This window comes from Podarcis muralis, chromosome 16, assembly GCF_964188315.1.
Source record: "Podarcis muralis chromosome 16, rPodMur119.hap1.1, whole genome shotgun sequence".
Lineage (NCBI taxonomy): Eukaryota > Metazoa > Chordata > Lepidosauria > Squamata > Lacertidae > Podarcis > Podarcis muralis.
This window is the reverse complement of record NC_135670.1, coordinates 14,141,780-14,161,829: the sequence shown is the minus strand read 5'-3', so window position 1 is coordinate 14,161,829 and position 20,050 is coordinate 14,141,780. Positions and strand designations below refer to the sequence as shown.

The following is a 20,050-nucleotide window of genomic DNA, read 5'->3' as shown; positions in this document are numbered from 1 at the left end:
TCCATAGTTTTTCAAAGGCAGGGGCATCTTTCCTAGCTAGTCCCATTCACTGAAGATGATAAGAGGACTGTATCTGCAACCTTATGCAAAAAAATGTCTATTCCCACTGAGCTCTGGTCTCCATCATCTTCTGAGAAAATACATACCCATAGCAGTGGCCTTAACCCAAACTGCAGTGTCCCTTTGACCAGATCCAAAGAGCAATTCATGGATGTGACGAAGACATGGCACTGTGAGCAGATGGGAGCCAGGCACAGCGCTGGAGCATCAGGGACATAGGAAACTGCCACACACTGAGCCAAGCCATTGGTCCATCTAACTCAGTATGGTCTACACCAACTGGCAGCAGCTCTCCAGGGTTTCAGGCATGGAGCCTGTCCCAATCCTATCTGGAGATGCCTTTGGGGATTGAATCTGGGACCGTCTGCATGCATAGCAGGTGCCCACACACTGGGCTATGGACCTGCCCTTAAAAATAAAGCAAGATTCCAGTCCTCATAGTTCAGAACAAAGGGCCAGTTTAACAAAGAGCATGCTTTGTACCAGGGGTTGCCAACATCTTGGAGGCCTGTGGCTTGTGGGACCAGGCATAGGTTGCAACCTGCTGTATTGGCTACAACAGAACACTTCTTCAAAGCCTAATTTCAGTGGGGGCAAGGGGGACCCTGGGGGTGTCAGGAAAGGCCTCTCTGGGCACTAAGTTGCCTATGGGTACTACCTTGGTGGTGTCTTCCTTAGACCAAGCCAGATCGTGAGTCCATCTTCCTTAGTATTGCCTACACTGACTGGCAGCAAGCTGTCCAGGGTTTCTGGCAGGGAGTCTCTCCTAGCCTTGCTTGGAGATGTCATCAGGGATTGAATCAAAGATCTAAACGCAAATCAGCTCCTCTGCCCCTGTGGGATGGCCCTTCACCTCATCCTAATTGGGTAGCTGTCCAAGCCCACAGCCCGGAAGGGGGCCCAGCGCCAGCCTCCAGTGCCCCCCCCCTGCTGCCCACATGCTTTTCAGCTGCCTGAGCCTGTGGTGGGAACAGTGAAAAAAGAGCAAAGAGAAAGAAGTGCAGCCTCTGCTTCCTTTGCACGTTCTTTTTGGGTGAATATTGGCAGGGGCAAACTTTGGTAATATGGCACCCTGAGCAAGGACAAAATTTGGTGCCCCTCCACCCTAAATATTTCTTATTTTCACAATAATTCCTTTTGATACAGGGTTTTTTAATCTTCTAAGTAGGTGCCCACATAAATATAGGTATATTATTATTATTATTATTATTATTATTATTATTATTATTATGTGCCTCTTTGGCTCAGCATCCAGGGCAGGGGAACTGCCTGCTCTGCCCTAAATCCAGCTGGGATTGGTGCCAGGGGCAAGTGAATGCACCATGGTGACTATGGCATGAAGAGGGGCATCTTCCTCACCTCCAGCCTATTACACCTATTAGGAAGACTTAAAAGCACTTGGAGAGAATAGGAATGCATCGCATTAAGGAGTTGTTGTGGCAGGGTGTTCCATAGGTCCTGAAGTATTAAAACAATGAAAGAATTGCAAATATCTAAATTTGTATTTATAAAAAAATGGGACTGGGAGAACCATTTTCCTACAGGAAGTTGCAGCAGGGTGACCTGTTTCCCTAGAGGTTTCGGGGGGGGGGGGGGGAGAGGGCTCACTGAGGGGCTTCTTGCCCAACAACATCCCCACCGCCCACCAAAAAAATCTGTGAACTGGCATTGCCTGGGATATCCTTACATACGGTGGAAGTTTCGCAGCCATTGGCAGGGAACCAAAATGATGCTTTCATTGAACCACACACGCAGAGCACCCGCCTCCAAGAGCCGGACCTTGTTCTCAGATGTTGCTGTTTATTTTCCATCTCGCCCTCCCCTCCCCTCCGCCAGCCCCCCGCCCTCCCCAGCTCAGTCGAGCGGCCCCTGGAAGATGAGGCGGACAAACCCCTGCTGGCCCGTCAGCCAGGTGCCACAGAAGGGGCAGGCTGCGTGGAAGGCGTGGGTGCCGTGGGGCAGGGGTATCTGCGCCCAGTACTGCACAGTCTTGGCCGAGCAAACGTGGCCGCAGGGGCAGAAGGCATGGGTGGGGCGCCCGGCGTCCAGGTACAGCCCCGCCTCGCAGCCCAGCCAGAGAGGCACGTAGGGCCCCGAGCGGCGGCACATGGGGCACTCACGCTCCAGCCCCCCTTTCTCCTTGCGGAAGCCCCAGTTGTGGAAGCCGTGGACGTGGCCACAGTTGACGTAGACCCAGGGCTGCTTCTTCTCCACCACGCCCCGCTGCGCCAGGCTGGGGAACGCCAGTGTGCTGAAGCCCACCGGGCACTGGGGGCGGGCGGCGTTGATCTCCTGGCGCAGGGCCTCCAGCTGCTGCAGGGTTGGGGTGCGCAGGAGTCCCTCCGAGGTCCGCCACAGCAGGGTGGCCCCGCACAGGTCAATGAGCGAGCCATCCTGGAGCACGTTGGACTCAGACTCCACCTGGCCGTGGGGGGAGAGAGAGATGTCAGAAGAGGCACTGAGGTCCAGCTCCGAGGGCCTTCACTGCGAGAAGCGAAGTTACAGGGAACCAGGCAGAGGGCTTTCTCGGTAGTGGCACCCGCCCTGTGGAATGCCCTCCCACCAGATGTCAGAGAAAAACAACTATCTGACTTTAAGAAGACATCTGAAAGCAACCCTGTTTAGGGAAGTTTTTGAAGTTTGATCTTTTATTGTGTTTTTAGTATCCTGTTGGGAGCCGCCCAGAGTGGCTGGGGAAACCCAGCCAGATGGGCAGGGTATAAATAATAAATTATAATATTATTATTATTATTTGCGATGGAAGGGGATGGACAGAAGATGAAAGCATACCCTCCAACATTTCTCCGATGAAAATAGGGACGTCCTAAGGAAGAGCGGGACATTCCTGGATCAAATCAGAAACCAGGATGGCTTCTGTAAATCCGGGACTGTCCCTGGAAAAGAGGGGCACTTGGAGGGTCTGTGAAAGGCCCAGTATGAGGGGCAGGGTAGAGAGGCTCTCCAGGGGGTGGGAGGCTGGGGGAAGAGGGTGAAGCTCCCAGATGAGAGCTGGGAGACTTTACTCTTCTATGTGTGGAATAAGGGTTAAGATATAATTGTACAGAGCCTTGTGTTTATTTTCTCTTTCTCTTCTCTTTCTTCTTCCTTAGTTTCTCCCTTTGCTTATTATTGCTTCTTTCCTTTTTATCTTATTTAGATTAGTTTGACTTTTCAGAGGGGCCCTGAAGCAACTTTAGTCTACATTGCTTTAAAAAATTGGGTCTAGTAGACCCAATTTCATCATTTGATGATGCATCCTGCATATATATATGACATATATATGATATATAAAAAAATAATATGACATAGTTTTTGAGTTATGGGGTGTGTGAAAATTAGGGAAATGTTATATATTTCCCTAATTTTCACCCCCCCATAACTCAAAAACTATGTCATATTATTTTTTTATTCACACCAGCGACTTTGACATGTGAGATAATTCACTACAACAATTTTAATCAAAATCTGAGATATAGGAGTTAAATATTTCAAAAAATTGTGGCAATCTGTCATGGAACAACCCCACTGTAGATGATAACAGCAGTTTGCTGGACCTCGTTACTGGTTGTGAAGGGGCCCCCATAACAGCTCAAGCGTCAGGGCCCCAAAATGTAGGTCTGCCGCTGTTTCCTACCCCTTCCCGAAGATACCAAGGAATGAAGCTGGGACCTTCTGTGTGCAGAGCAGATGTTCTGACCCTGAGCTATGGCCCTTCCCCTTAAAAAATAATGAATAGATCCAGTCCTCAAGGTTCTGCATAAAGGACTGATTTAAATAGGAGACTAGGAAGCTGCTTTTGGGGTTTCAGACAGGGTGTCTCCCCATCCTTCCTGGAGATGCCAGGGATTGAACTTGGGGCCAGCAGGTGCTCTGCCACTGAGCCACAGGTCCTCAGTAGGGCAAGAGCCTCTCCTTGGTCCTGCAGGGCGCCTTGCCTGGGCTTCCTCTCCCCACGTACCAGCTTTCCCCGCTGCTGCGCTGAGCGACTGTCCCGCAAGGCATACACATTCCCGCACACGGAGATCTCGCGCCATACACCCGGCGTGGAGTCCTCGCTGAAGCCACCGTTGGGGTGCATCACCAGCACCCCGTTTGTCGTCAGCCCGTCCATCAGTCCGTCAGGAGTCCTCCACTTGGCTGCCCTCTCCTGCCAATGAACCCAGAGACTGGCATCACAGCACCGCTTGGGCAGGGGGGATGTGGGGGCAAGACTTGTCCTAGGGGCCTTTGAACGTGGAAACAGGATTGCCCTGCAGAGTCCTAACCAATTCCAGCCAGGCTTATTCAAAGCACAATCTCTCTCATCAACAATCCCCTGCCTCCCGCCGGTTGCAGTCTGTTTCCTGGCCCAATTCAAAGCGCTGGTTTCACCTCTTCCCACACATACCTACCCATGACTGGCAATCATTATCATAGAATCCTAGAAATGTAGAGTTGGAAGGGACCCTGAGAATCATCTCATCCAACTCCCTGCAATGCTTTCCTGCTTGGCAGGGGTTGGACTCGATGGCCCTTGTGGTCTATTCCAACTCTATGATTCTATGATTCTATGAATGCAGGACTATGTAGCTGTCCCATACGGCGATCAAACCTGCAACCTTGGCATTCTCAACACCACGCTCTAACCGACTGAGCTATCATGCCCCCTCAAGGGAGCTCCTCCCGGCACTGACACCATATTCTTTCCCAGCTCCAGGCTAAAATGTGTTTGTTCGCCCAGCCATTTTAGATTAAGGTTATTTTTGTCTGGTTGAATGCTGTTATTTCTCTTCACTTGACGGTGTATTTGGTTGTGCTTTGGAACGCATTTGCCCTTGGAAATTATTTGTTTAGGCCGCATTCCCAACCGTGTCTACTCGGAGGCTGTCCTACTGAATTGAATGAGCCTTGCTTATTCACTGCAGGGGTGGGGAACCATTTTAAGCGGGCGGGCCGCGCTCACTTGTGGGCAGCCTGCCAGCCGTCACATGCCAGGGGAGGGCAGAGCAAGAGACAAAAGTGGTCAGAGAAACAGATGTAAATCTTTACCTTTGTACGGTAGGCTACATTCCAGACACACACACACACAAAAAAAAAAACCAGAAGTTTCTGCAACCTCTTCATCCAGGCAAGAAAGAGGCATGACTACAGTTCAAGGAAAGTGAGAGGTGTGGTCAGGGAAGGGGATGTTGCCTCAGGAAGGTTCCAAGGACCAAAGAAAGAGATCTGGAGGGCCAGAGGCATGAGCGATCCCTACACTGAGGATCTGGAAGCAGCTCACATCAATAAAGACAGAGAGAGAGACATAAAGGTGTGTGGGGAGAGAGGCTACATCAGACTTAAAAACTAAAAAGATGACGCACAAGGAAAGGAGAGGAGAAGGAAAAGGCAGAGAAAGATCACTTTCTCAAGGCCAGAAATAAAGTGGACGACTAAGAGGGCATTTATATCCAGCTCAGGCCAGACAGGTCTCTTTGAATATCATTTAGAAATCCATTTTTGGGGACGAAGGGTGGTCTAACGCCATTAGAGGCCCTTCTCTGTGTGCCCCCTCACAGGCTGCAATAAGGCAGGAGGCCTCAAGGGGAAATGGCAAGCAGATGCACTGCAGGGAGTTGCTTACAGAGCAACTGCTTCCTGCTGGCTGGTGCAAGTGAGCCAAGTTATGTGACAGGCAGAAATGGCACCGATTGAGATGTCCCCGTCCACCATCATGTTGTGGGAAACTGCACCAAAGTGAATATTTGCGTATCACACAGGTGTGCTGTCCTCCTCTGGAAGCCAAAGACTTTTCCATTCCACCACACGTACGCAAAGACACACACAGTCGTGCTGGTGACTCACTCACTCCAAGGAAAATGTTGCGGGAGGCATCAAAGCCAGCAGCGTAAATGCGTGCTGTGTACGGAGGGTTCCTCTCGCAGATGACACGGCAGGCAAAGCGAGAGATGGTGCTCTGAGCCGACTGACCATCAATGGCTGAGTTGGCCCCTGGGGTCGTGTCCGTCACCACAAAATCAATCATGCTCTCTGTGGAGCGGCCAATCTGGGAAGAAAGCAGACAGAGAGAGTTCAGAAAGGCAAAAAAAGTGCGCTGGTGTTTGCTTCGCGAACACATCCATTGTTCACTTGTGATTTTGCCATCTCGGTTTCAGGAAGATAGCATTTTCTCCTGTCAAAAAATCCTGAAATATCACAAACGGGTGCAGAGAAGTCAGGAAGGCCTTACATTGATGAGAGGGACCCTTATTAATGTCCCATCTCCAGAAGATGTTTTGTCAGTCTGCATCAGGAACATGGAACCTGTGGCTCTACAGATGTTCTTGGACACCAACTCCCAGCATGGCCAACAGTGAGGGATGCTGGGAGTTGGAGTCCAACATCCATTGGAGAGTCACAGGTCCCTCATCCTTGGTCTAGGTAACAATCGGATATCTGTATTAATTTCCTTGTGCTCTCAATAATAGCTTTGGTTCACATCTGTTCATGAAGTAACTAGCCAGCACAGGAACAAAACATCCTGGCCACACCTGAGGCCTGAAGAAATGCATTTCCAAATGAGTTTAAAACTATTTCAGTGGTATTGTCATGACTCCAGAATCCAGCAGTGATCCAGCCACAGATGGAGGCTGCGGAGGCGCCAGCGAGGGGAGCTGGACACACCTCAGGGCTCTGATTCAGCTGCTGGAGACTGCTGGGCCTCAGACGGGGGCCTCCAGAAGGACTTCCTGTACCACCAGAGGCCAGAGTCAGGACTCACATTGGTGCCATCGCCTAAGCACTGCCGCCTTCTTCCTAGCATCCTGCGCAAGATCAGAACACAACAGGTATTTCAGCTAAATGACAAAGGGAAATGGTGCCAAGGCTGCCACCATCTCTGGAATCTCCAGAGCCTCATTGAAGCAGATATTAAAACAACAATCTGATGCAATATCCACAGGGCATGAAATCATAGCCATCATCGGTGGTAGGCACTGCTGGGCACCTGCCAAGCAAGGCTCACGCAGGTTTTCAGCAGGAAGTTATGGGACATGTGTTGCTTGGAAATTACTCAGTACATCCACTCTGAAACATTTGCAGGCTCAAACAGTATTGAAAGTGTCATTGCGTATAACCATCACGAGTTCAAATCATCATAGATGCACAATAAAAAGTATATGTGGCACAAAAAAACCTCATACATCAGACATCTGCTGAAGGCACAGGCACCTAGTCACCCAAAGAGGATGGCATTCCTGTTTCTGCTGCCAGGGTCATAGGTACCTGGAACATGTCGGTCTCGCAGTCATGAGTATACTCAACGATCACAGAGTGGCTTCGGGAAAGTGTGTATGAGATGCTGTGCTGGCCTTTGTTACTCAGTGCCTGTTGGGCAGAAGAAATAAAATAAACAGCTGTGGGACCCATCTAAAGCTCCTCTCCAGAGCTAAACTCATCACCTCAATCCCAGCACCGAGCCTCTGAGATTCCCTGTCCCCTTTCTAATGATACATGGACTAGATTCAGTGCCTGATCAAAGAGCTTGTATCCCATTCCTAAAGCCCAGCTGCACAGAGGAAGACAGGAAGGTGCCTTATGCTGAGTCAGATCATTTATCTAACTGGATTGTTATCGTTCACACTGACTGGCAGAACCTGTCCAGGGTTTCAAACGGGGTCATTCCCCAGCCCTACCTGGCGATGTCAGGGATTGAACCAGGGACCTTCTGCATACAAAGCAGATGCTCTGCCACTGAGCTCCAGCCCTGCCTCTAAAAAGAAAGTAAGATTCCAGTCCTCATGAATCCGAATAAAGAACTGATTTAAATAGAGACAATAAGAAGCTTCTTTATAACCAAGTCAGGTCACTGGTCCATCTAAGCCAATTTGTCTATAATGACCAGCAGCAGCTCTCTGGAGTTTCAGATGAGAGTCAAGACAGCTTTGTCTCTATTTCCTTATTGTAGGGTTGTCATATTCCCAAAAGTGAAAAGTTGTTGAGCCACACGTCTGGGTTCCCCCGGACATTTTGCTGATTCGGCAAACATCTGCATGGACGCCATTTTGACAGACTGATTCCTGGACGTATGGCAGCCCTACGTATGGGGACAGAAATGCACTTTACACATGCTTAGAGTCATAAATCTTTTCCAGGACTAGATTCTGGCATAAAAAAAATAGCAGGGAGCTGCCCTATTACAAATAAGACCCTTGGCCCATCTATCTTGGCCATGCCCACAATGATTGACAGTGGCTCTCCAGAGCCTTCCTAGTCCTACTTGGAGGATGTCAGAGACTGAATCTGAGACTTTCAGCATGCCAGGCATGTGCTCTATCACCACACTATGGTCCTAGCACAAAATGGCCCCCCATTGAAGCCCAGAGTGGTCTGATGAGCAGAAAAGTATTCCTGGTGGCTAGGAAGGGGCTTTGGACTCACCTTGGATACAAGCGGTGTAGAGATGTGGTGGATGACATCTGGTTTAACCCCATTGGGTTTCGGCCTCTTGAACAGGGCCAATCGGCTGCGGCGGCGGCCCTTGTCACCATTGGGCAAGGAGCCATTGTACCTGTGTTGGGAGAGGCCAATGGATCTGTTTGTTTGTCTGTACTTGGTACAGAATAAAATAGAGCATCACAGCAATTCAACTTGATGATGAGAGTTCAGGATTTCAAATATCTAGTGTTCTTTAAAATATATCTATTTTTGAGGCCCACCTTTGTGAAAAGGCTGCTTTCAAGTCTAGTGGACAAACACAACCGCAGACACTTCCAGATGATCTGTTTACTGAGCATTCATACTGATTCACTTGCAGGGAGACTGGACTTCTTGTCTTAGCTATTTGATGAGCATTCATTGTTATTTTTTCCCATAGAGATTAGATGAAGTTGCATCAAAGCAAGGGTTATCCCACCCTTTCTCATGTTTTCCCATCATTTTCCTATTGGCAAAAGGTTTGATCTTCTGGGGAAGTGATTGTGTTGTGCAAGACTTCCCATCGTTCCACGACCTGAATTTGCCCATATGTGATCGAATCCCACATGAATATAGCAACAGTTTGGAAGTGTCAAGTATTAATCTGCACACCCACTCCCCCCACTCCATTTCTTTTTGCAGCCTGTGTTTTGTTAAAAATCCTAAATCCACTTCCCAAGCAGTCTCTGCAACATAGAGAGATATCTTGAACCCCTGATTCATAAAGAACAGGCCCTGGTGAAGGGTTGTTGGGTGGCGTTTTGGGTGTTTGAGAAATGCCCTTTTGTTGTTTGCAAAGCTTTGCAAATGCCTCCACTGTCAGAGGCAGTATAGTTTTGGATGCCCGTTGTGGGGAGACAGCTCTTATACTCAGATCTGACTTTTGGGTTTCGCAAAGGCCACTGTGAGTATAGGATGATGGACAATGAAGGGCCTTTGGCCTGATCCAGCCGTCAGGCTCTTCTTATGTTCCTAAGCCAGCAAAACCATTATCTTTACGGGGTCTCCAATGAGTTGCAATTGGCTTGGTTAGATGCTTGCTATGCAGGCCTGATTATAACAGGGTCTCTGAACCCCTTCTAAAAGAGGTATGATCGGGGTTCAAGCCTGCCTGGGAGACAAATTATCTGATCTGAAGGTCATCACCCACTAACCTTGGAAGTACATGGCTATTTTTACCCAGTGGTGAGAGAAACGTACTCTGTACATGCTCAGGCTTCTTGCTCATCAGCTTCTTTTTATTTCATGTTCCAGAGCTGAGCACTAAAAAAATGTGTCCAGGTCTGCATGGGGGACAGCTGGCAGAAAGGGTTCCCTTCACTTACCCCAACACGATCAGCTCCCCGTACTTCACTGGCTCCTTGGTCAACAGGATACTGTCCCCTGGAGAGGGATAAATGCGGCTGCTTTTGGGGCAAGCTCGCCGGAGATCTAGTGACTGGGAGCTCACTGCTTCAGGGCTTCCTTCTAACACCATCCTGTAAGCACAGAGAAGGCAGGTCAATGATTCTTCAACATCAACTTTGTTGGACTGGTCATGTTGTTCGGATGCCTGATTATCATCTCCCAAAGCAACTACTCTATTCCGGACTTAAAAATGGAAAGTGTAATGCTGGTGGTCAACAAAAGACTCTCTAAAGGGAAATCTAAAAAAAAGTAGTATAAACACCAACAACTGGGAAGCACCGGCTTGCGAGCGCTTCAATTGGAGACCAGCCTTTACCAAAGGTGTCATGGAATTTGAAGACGCTCAAACTCAGGAAAAAAGGGAGAAATGCACATTTGGCAAACCCACACTGTGATCAACTCCCGCCTGGAAACCTATGTCCGCACTGTGGAAGGATGTGTGGATCCAGAATTGGCCTCCACAGTCACTTACGGACTCACTGTTAAGACCGTTTTCATGGAAGACAATCTTACTCAGCTACGAGTGATCGCCAAAGAAGAAGAATGCCACACATTTAAAGCACTCTCATTTCACTGGATGGCTTCCCGAAGAATCCCAGGAACTGTCATTTGTTCAAGGGTGCTGGGGGTTGTAGCTCTGTGAGGGGGTCTCCTAAGAAGTTTCAGAACCCTTAACAGACTACTGTTCCCATGATTCTTTGGGGTGGGAAGCCATGATTGTCAAAGTGTTGTGAGAGTGCTTCTTCTCACTTCAGCCGTATGAATATGGTTGTTAAGAATAATTTTTTAAAAATCATTTACGAGTCGCTTGGTATGAAACATATCGAGGCAGTTTAACAATGAAACATTAACAATACGTATTTTTCGCCCTATAGGACGCACTTTTCCCCCTCCAAAAATGAAGGGGAAATGTGTGTGCGTCCTATGGGGCGAATGCAGGCTTTCGCTGAAGCCTGGAGAGCGAGAGGGGTCGGTGCGCACCGACCCCTCTCCCTCTCCAGGCTTCGCGGACCTCTCCGCAAGCAGCGGGAGCCAGCGCTGGGCTCCCACGGCTTGCAGAGAGCTGCCTGTTTGGGGGCTGGGGTCGGGGGAAGCTTGGGCCTCCCCCGCCCCAGCCCCGTGCCTGGGGGAAAAATAATTTTTTCCCTTTATTTCCCCCCCAAAAAACTAGGTGCGCCTTATGGGACGGTGCGTCCTATAGGGCGAAAAATACGGTAGATATATTTCATAACTAGAACAAGTTCACGTATAAAAACAATGCCAAATTCAATGCAGTTACAGACTGGGATTAAAAAAAAAATCTCCACTTAAAAGACAAGTTGGAAAAAGGAAGGTCTTCCATAGGCCCCCAAAAGACAACAGAGAAGTCCCTGTCTGATATGTAATGGGAGGAAGGAGGAGGAGGAGTAATAAAAAGCACCAGCAATGCACTTGCATGATCCTTATCAGAGAACAAAAGGAAAGATCCATTGCAACCCTGTTGTACCTCATGTTAGTCCTACATAGATTCATTAAAAATAGTGGATATTATTTTGACTTAGGTCCAGTCAGGTCTATGGGTCTACTCTGAATATTATTTAGCTAGAGACAACCCAATGCATGCCTGGTTGTGCCTGAAGGTCCATCTGGCTTGAGGGGAGGAAGTACTGAAGGAAGTAGTTTGAGGGCCTGCCACCCTCCAGCTCCCATACCAGCCCCACTCCCTCCCCCCCAAATGTCACCACAGGAGCTTCTGCAGAAGAAACTTGCCCTAAGGGGAGGGGAGAAGAAGCAGTAGCAGCTTTTTCTAAGCAACCAAGTTGTCTTTTCCATTCTATTGCAATTTCTTCTTTAAAAAATAAATAAATGCTTCTAGTTGTAATAATCTTACGTAAAAGATTTGTGAGATCTGCTCAAAAAGTTGTACGTAAATATTGTAAGTAAAATAAAATACTCAGAAGTAAATCCCATGGAGTTCAAGGGGCCTTACTCTGTGGTAAATGTATTTAGGACTTCAGCTTCATTTATAGTAGGAGGGCATGGATTATAGCCTCCCTCCTGTAGGGAGGAGTAAGGCACTCTACACATGCTCAGATGCCCATTAGGACCGCATCCCATATTCATACTGCATCTCGCCCTTGCATTGTCATAGCAACGCCCGCTTGACGGCTCCCCATCAGTTGCCGTGGGTGGCACTCCCTGACCTCTATGGTTTTGGGCCCGGTGTTCAAAGGAGCCATATGGTAAACACCTCTAGCATCTCCAGGTTTCTAAGGTGACAGTCCTGACCCTTAGCAGCAGCAACCCCCCCCCAAGTTGCCATGGTGATAGCCCTAAACTACCTCCGCACTGTTACCACAGCAGCATTTCAGATATTTTATGCCTCCCTGTTGCCATGGCAACACTCTCTGCTCCATCCTGGTCCCTGCTGCTGGAGGAACCCACTTGTGGTTCATTGAAATCCTGTAGCTGCCTCCTTCCCGCGCCCCTGATCCTGTTGATTCCTTGCTCGTGGGGCTAGTTCACACATACACACACATAATGCCCCAACACACACACACACACACACACACACACACACACACACACACACACAAAGACATGCCTGCACAAAAATGGGTCTTCTTTAACAACCACCACAACAAACCAAACAAATTTGAGCTGGGCCTCACCTAGGCCTTGCAGTGTGGAATGGGTTGCATCCCACTAAGGCCTCATCTCCACAATACAGCTGAAGCATCATCATACTGCTTTAAACAAAGAATTCTGGGAACTGTAGTTCATTAAGAGTTGTTAGCAAGCACACTATTCCCCTTACAGAACTATATTTCACAGAATGGTTTAGCAACAAATACTTCCCCAAGAACTCTGAAAACCGTAGCTCCTTGTAGAGGATAGGGACCCAACTCTTAGCACCCTTAAGAAACTACAGTTCCCAGGATTCTTTGGGGGGAAAGCCTTGGCTGTCAAAGGGGGTATGTATAGCACAGGTGCCCCCCCCCCGAGTCCTACGCAGAGTAGACCCGCTGGAATTACTGGGCCTAGCTGTGTCCATTAATCTTAATGGGTCTGCAGGTCTAACAGGATAAAATTCTTTTTAATACCAGGATGTAGCACAGATATATAAACTGGAGGGTATGTCTTAAGTGCGTCTCCGCATATTTTTCATTAAAACAAGTTTTAGTTAATGATTTAAGTACTGTACTGCAAAGAAATGCATTAATATCTCATTGTATGAAGCTAATTGGTTTACTTATTTAGTGGCCAACCTGCATGTTGCCAACCACCCAATACAGTATATAAATTATAGTTAAGGGGTGAAGATGGCCTTAGTCTTATCTGTTTAGATACAGAGATGTTAAGTCAGACATTCTAACCAATTTGTAAACTGCCCTGGGTGCAATCTCTTATTAATCAAACTCCCCACAAACAGACATGGTCTCAAAAACATTACTCAGATACATCCAGGAAGGTAGTACTAGCTTTGATTCTGGAACTCAGGCAAGACTGTAAATAATTACATTTTGCACAAATGTCCATCACGTGATACCCTGTAGAACTAAAAAAGAATAAACCCAGAATCCAGCAATATCCACTGCTCAGAAGGTTACACAAATAATCTGAATTATGAGATTATACACTGATTCCCGCCCCCGCCCCCCAGCCATTTTTTCCACCCTCTCTAGGCTAGGAAGCAGCATTTCTGGAGGCTGTAAGAGGTGGAGGTGCTAAGCCTCTATAGAGAACTGTATTGTCAATAACTATGGAGCCAAGGACTCTGGGTGTGTAGAGCAGAGTGTGAGGGGGAGAATTAAATCTTGAAGAACGGTTGTGTGTCAGGATCCCTGGGGCAAATTCAGAGACACAGAGGAAACTTAGTGGGACAGGGTTTCCAGAGATGCCTGGCCAGTGAACATTTTTGAAAAGCTCTTTGTATGTGCAAAACTGAAGGGCAAACAGAAATTAAAAAGAACTCAAGAGGATTTGTAGATCAAGGAATGTAGAGATTTATGCATCTTGAGGTCAAACAGGATGGGTGTGTGACTAAAGCCCTCAAAGGGGAAGTCTCTGTGAACCTTTGCATGTGCAGGGTCTCTTTCTACTGAACCTGCCCACCTCTCAGATTAAGGGGCAAGAGTTCCAGGTCACACAAGGTGCAGTACATGGATCTTCTGGAAAGCTTTGAGACATAGGGTTTTCTCCCCCCTTAAGCACAGAAAGGGGAGGTTTTCTGCTTAAGGGGGGGAGGGTCTGCTACACCAGGATATTCTAGAGCAGTGGTTCTGGTAAGAGTGGGTATGTAGATGAAAATCTGTAGGATCTAAGCTGTGCATTGGGAGAATGGATCAAGTTCTTCCTGTTTAGAGGGGCATAGCTGTTGTGTTTTTTTTAAAAAAAAATACTTAGATTTATAAACCACTTACTCAAATAGGCCTCTAAACAGGATACATAATAAAACTGTAGATAAAAACACAGCTAAAATTAAAAAAACTATTAAAAAGGAAATATATATATAAAATAATTATCATTAAAACTGGGGGGAGGGGGATCAGTGCAACAAATAAAGGGAACTAATGTCCAATGGAGTTGTGCACAAACACGGGGGCCCTCAGGGTTTCTAAGGGACTGGAATGGGGTTTAATGTCAAATGTGGTGAGTGAGAAAGGAGAGGGCCGCATCCTGCTTTATTGGGAAGTTAGGAAGGTTGCATTTTAAGAGATGATGTACATAACTTGAAGGGGGTGGACATGTGTTTAATATGTTTAGGAGAAGTAGAAAGAGTTGGGACGTCGATGATGGTACCCCAGTATACCTGCCCCCACTAAGGAGCAGGCTGTAGCTCAGTGGTAGAGCAACTGCTTTGCTTGCTAAGGTCCCATATTCAATCCCTGGCATCTCCAGGTAGGGCTGGAGATATCTGAAATCCTGGAAAGCCCCTGCCAGTCAGTGTCTGCAATACTGACCATCTAGCTCAGTATAAGACAGCTTCTGGTGTTCCCTGGAAACAGCAAGAGTGCTGGAAGAGTGTATAGGGTGCTGTGTGACTCTGTAGGAGAGGGGACAATCCTGATTTATTGGGGTACCATGGGGATGCATTTGCAGAAAGAATTCACAAGGGAAAGGATCCAGAGGCTGTTTGACAGGATATTATCAATAGTGCTAGAGAAGCAGGGAAAAGGGCCTAATTTTGCTACTCAAGAGTTGCCTGATAGCCTCTGCCTTTGGACAGAGGGATCTGGACTAGGGACTGAAGTTGCTGGAAATGTATATTGTGGGGGTGGCTGTCTCTTTCACCCATGAAAACCAGATATTGAGCATGCATTCTTGGGGATGCAGGGTAGGTGGGCAGTGCCAGGCATAGTGCAATAAGGAAGGACCACGGAAAAATGGGACACATTTTGCAAAGGGACAGTGGCCCTTTGCACTCACTCGTTCTCCACACACACACACACACAAATGTGTGTGTGTGTGTGTGTGTGTGTGTGTCCCCGTCCCATGCAATGCTGGTTAGCAAAAGGTAAACACAGACAAATGTGTACGCATCTTAACGAAGATGCTGGTTTGGGGGCAGAGAACAGGAATCAGAGGACACCCAAATAGATTTGGGACAGGAAGGTAAAGAATTCAGGAACACCTGGGCATACTGAATTAGGGGACATGGGAATCAAAGGACACCCATAAGACATTCAGAGGCAGCCCAAGAGATCTGAGGAGGGAGAGTGTGTGTGTGTGTGTTTATATTAGGGTTAGGAATTAATAGGGGCCCAGACAGATGGTGCTGCTGGGGGAGGTTAAGAATAACAGGGTGCATATTAACAAAAGAAAACCAGACAAGTGCCAGGGCTTAAATATGTTATATAAAGACGAGACCTTTTTAACAGACACTATTAAGAGACATCTAACCAGATTTGAGAGGGATGGAGCTAGGCAATGAATTAGGGGACATAAAAATTCAGGGTCACCATATCAAATTGGGGGTGGGTGGGTTAGGAATTAGGGGGGGGCATGAGAATCGAAAGGCAGCCGAGCCGATCTGCGGATGAGCCTAGGAATGATGGGGATGGGGGGGGGGGGCTGCAGACAGACAGAAAGCGAAGAACTGCAGAAAGTAAAAGTGGGGTGGGGGAGATCTGTGGGAGGCATCCCTCCCTCCCTCCTTTCCCCTCCTCCCTGCCCTCCCCCCGCCGCTCCTCTCCCCCATGCAACACCACCCCCTCCCCGCAGCCTCCTCCGCCTCCCTCCCTCCCTCCCTCCCCCCCCACCCCAACCCGCCAGGCACCACCGTCAGGGTTGGGGGTCTCTCTGGCTCACCCCTCTGCGCGTCCCCCCCGCTCCCCTGCGGCGGGTCCTTGCTCAGCAACCACCGCCTGCGCAGGATGGATAGCCCTGCATTGCCGAAGGAGGAAGAAGAAGAAGGAGGGAGGAGGAGGGAGGAGGAGGCGGCGGCTCTGCTTTGGCGGCGGCGGCGGCTGCTCCGGCGCCGGGCGGGATCGCAGGCTCAGCTCTCGCGTCCCCGGCACCCCGCCGCACACACCGCAAGTCTGCAACGCACACAACGCCGCTCCCCCCCCCCCCGCAACCCTTTGCAAGGACCAGAGAAGGGGGATCCTCCTCCCCAAGCCCTCTCGCCTCTCCCTTTTCCCCACCCAGGGGCAGCCCTTGCCTCGCGCCCCCGCCTCTCCCTGCAACCTGCCCACCAGCTGCATCACAAAAGCAAAGCGGGTGTGTGGACGGGAGGGGGGAGCGTTTGTTTATTGCTTTGCAGGTGTGCAAAGAGGCTAGAAGAGAGGGAGGGGGGAGGGGGCCATCGTGGTTGTGTTGGGGGCGGCGGCGGGGGGGTTGCCGAGAGGGGTGCAAGAGCCGAGGGTCCCTCGCTCGGGGAAGGGGAGAGGAGAGGGAAGTGCAACAGATAGTTACGGAATGCATTCTTGTGTTTTCCGATTGCAAACCGCTGTGTGATTCTCGGATGAAGGGCAGCATAGAAATAATAATAATAATAATAATAATAATAATAATAATAATAATAATAATAATAATAATAATAATAGGGGAAGTCTCCTTTCGATGGAAATCAAGGCAAGAGCACCAACAGCAGAGCCCAAACTGGAAAATGTTGTGCTTTAAAAGGATTGCAATGCAGTACAGGCTAACAATAAACATATAGTATAACTTTATTAATAACAATGCTAATTTTGTTGTTTTGCTTCCTTTGGTAGCAGCTTAGGAAAGTAGGAAAGTGTCTTAAACTGAGTCAGGCCCTCTGGCCCATCTAGCTCAGAAATGTCTGCACGGGCTAGCAGTGGCTTTCCGGGGTTCAGGCAGCCACTACCTGGTGATATCAGGACTGGAACCCGGGACCTTCTGCATGCAAGGGTCTTGTTCTGCCCCTGATCTACCGCCCTTTCCCCAAAAGAGAGGCACGGGCGGAATGTGCTAGGATATTAGTAGCTGCAGTGGCTTCCAGTCTGTTTCCAGGTCCTATTTAAAGCAGGAAAACAGGAGCAGAGATAAGAAGCTGCCTGACAGCGAGTCAGGACATTGGTTCATCTAGCTCAGTGCAATCTATATTGACTGGCAACGGTTCTAGAGGGGTTTAGTTTGAGGGAGATTTCTATGCTAAGGTTGAACCTGCCCTCAGCTAGCCCTCACCTGCCTGTCTTTTTGACTTACAGCCAGTCCAGTGAGTGGCATTTGCTCCCTCCCCCTTGGCCTCAGTGTTGCCTTGGGAGGAGGGCACTGGGAGGAGACAGGAATTGGGTGGCCATTGGCTCTGGCGCCACCTGCTGTTGGGCTCCTTTTCTTCTGCCCTACCAGTCCCAGGGGGCACCAGCCACCCCTGCAGTTTGGGCAAGGCACCCTTGGTGGGCCCACTGTTCTTCCTCCTCCAAGACATTGCTTCCTGCCTGCTCTCTTCTGTTTCTGGGCCCAATCCATCCATCCATCCATCCAGCGGGAGAGCAGAAGGCAGGTGCTGCTGTCTTATCTCTCTTGGGTGTAAAGGGCATAGCTCAGTGGTTAGAGCATCTTTTTCCCATGCAGAAGGTTCTAGGTTCAGTCGTTGGCATCTTTAGGTAGGGCTGGGGGAGGCTTCCTCTCTGAAACTCTGGAAAGTAGCTGCCAGTCAGTGTAAACATTACTACATGAGATGGCCTTTTGGTCTGGCTAGGTATAAGGCAGTTTCCTCTGTTCCTTGTGCGGGTCCTTCTTAAGACTCTGCAAGATCCAGAGGTAACATGTACATTTGAAGTCCCCCCTCCCGGCACTACATATCAGTGTGATCCTCTGCCTAAGTAAAGGTAAAGGTACCCCTGCCCGTACGGGCCAGTCTTGACAGACTCTAGGGTTGTGCGCCCATCTCACTCAAGAGGCCAGGGGCCAGCGCTGTCCGGAGACACTTCCGGGTCACGTGGCCAGCGTGACAAAGCTGCATCTGGCGAGCCAACGCAGCACACGGAAACGCCGTTTACCTTCCCCGCCAGTAAGCGGTCCCTATTTATCTACTTGCACCCGGGAGTGCTTTCGAACTGCTAGGTTGGCAGGCGCTGGGACCGAGCAGCAGGAGCGCACCCCGCCGTGGGGATTCGAACCGCCGACCTTTCGATCTGCAAGCCCTAGGCACTGAGGCTTTTACCTACAGCGCCACAAGCGTCCCTAAAGGTAAAGGTACCCCTGCCCGTACGGGCCAGTCTTGACAGACTCTAGGGTTGTGCGCCCATCTCACTCAAGAGGCCGGGGGCCAGCGCTGTCCGGAGACCAACCCTAAATATGCATATGATCCTCCCTATTTGCCAGCAGAAGCAGTATGTTAAGATTCCATCTCTTTAAAAAGTATACGCACAGAGTGTGTGCTGCTACAATACACCTCGTAATTATGGCTTGCGTCACGTGCAGATTTGTGCCTTCTTTAGCAGGTGGAGTGGACCGCCCAAAAATAAGCTATGCATGGAATGAAATGTGTGACAGACAAGATGAGCCCAGGAGAAGCTTCTCCTGTAATTGTACTTCCATACTAGAAAATGCTTAACCTGTTGAATGTCTGCCTGCTGCACAGTTGTTAAAGGTACAAGAACCCTGCTTTCCTTCAATGCCCAATCCTAAACCAAAGTCTAGGTGCCATTCCTGTGCCCACATACTGTGGGGATGTTAAGGAAGGTAGGAGAAGATACATTGTTTTGATATTATCCCTTCTCACTCGCTAGTGAGTAAACAGCAGAGCACATTCCCTTTGCAGCTTATTGGAAGCAAGCTGATGATTTGTTAAAATCCTTTAATTAAAGAATCCTGTCTGACTTGTCGAGTCTGGATTGTTCCTGGTAAGTTTCCCCTTTATTTCCCTCTTAAAATAATAATAGCACAACACAGTCTGCTTTAAAAGTAAGAATAGTGTTTTACTCACATTCAGTTCACAGCAGTAATTTGAAGGCAGGATTTATCTTGCGGTTAAAATGAAAAGAAGTCTGAGCTACATTTCAGACTTTCTGCTTATGGGCTGCATCCTATGTGAAGCTTGAGCCATGCGCTGGCTAAAAGCCAGCAAGAATGCAAGAGTAAGGGAATAAGAGTCCAAGAGAGAAATGGGGGTTGCGTGGCCAGCCCTTTTATGTGGTCAGCTAGGGTCACGCCCATCTACCTGGTCACACACAGGGGGAGGAAGTTCCAGAGCAGGTATGGCAGGAAGTCCTCCCTGTCTGGAGCCACATTCCCGTGTGTCCATTCTAGGCAACAGGAAAATGTTATACTTGACTGCTCTAGTAATACATCCCACATACACCTTCTCAGGCAATGCAACTGAAATATACTCAGAGTCGCAAAGTGATTTCATGCTCTTTATTCAGCTCATAGTGGTGAGGAGGAATGGAAGTCCCCTCAAAGCAGTGGCGTAGCGTGGGGGGTGCAGGGGGGGGGCCGGCCACACCGGGCGCAACATCTGGGGTTAGGGCAAATCCACAGGTTAGGGGGCGCAAACCCACGGGTTAGGGGGCGCAAATTACTTGCCTTGCCCCGGGTGCTGACAACCCATGCTACGCCACTGCCTCAAAGTATCTGCTTTATATACATTATTTACACAATGGGCTGCACGTGATTGGCTAATTCCGGACTTCTCCTGTAGGCCAATCAGGTTGTGGATTCACTTCTATCTGGAGCTGGATTGGGTGGCTCCTGCTGACCA

At 48.9% G+C, this 20,050-nt stretch overlaps 1 protein-coding gene across 1 annotated transcript; it reads right to left on the bottom strand.

The window, feature by feature from the left end:
• Positions 1–1,547: 1,547 nt before the first annotated feature.
• On the bottom strand, positions 1,548–16,538 carry PELI3 (pellino E3 ubiquitin protein ligase family member 3). Its single transcript, XM_028710629.2, has 7 exons — positions 16,192–16,538; positions 9,819–9,971; positions 8,458–8,587; positions 7,303–7,404; positions 5,888–6,085; positions 4,019–4,207; positions 1,548–2,481 (listed from the first exon to the last, which is right to left on the bottom strand). The coding sequence occupies exons 2-7, from the start codon at positions 9,968–9,970 to the stop codon at positions 1,915–1,917; spliced, it is 1,338 nt and encodes a 445-aa protein (XP_028566462.1). The 5' UTR covers position 9,971; positions 16,192–16,538; the 3' UTR covers positions 1,548–1,914.
• Positions 16,539–20,050: the final 3,512 nt, after the last annotated feature.

Excerpts from the sequence above, each read along its gene's own strand:
- PELI3 (XM_028710629.2), bottom strand. The coding sequence starts at position 9,970 with ATGGTGTTAGAAGGAAGCCCTGAAGCAGTGAGCTCCCAGTCACTAGAT. Across the intron at positions 4,208-5,887 it reads CCCGCAACATTTTCCTTGGA|GAGAGGGCAGCCAAGTGGAG; the intron begins GTGAGTGAGTCA and ends GTTCATTGGCAG. Across the intron at positions 2,482-4,018 it reads CGCAGCAGCGGGGAAAGCTG|GTGGAGTCTGAGTCCAACGT; the intron begins GTACGTGGGGAG and ends CCCCACGGCCAG.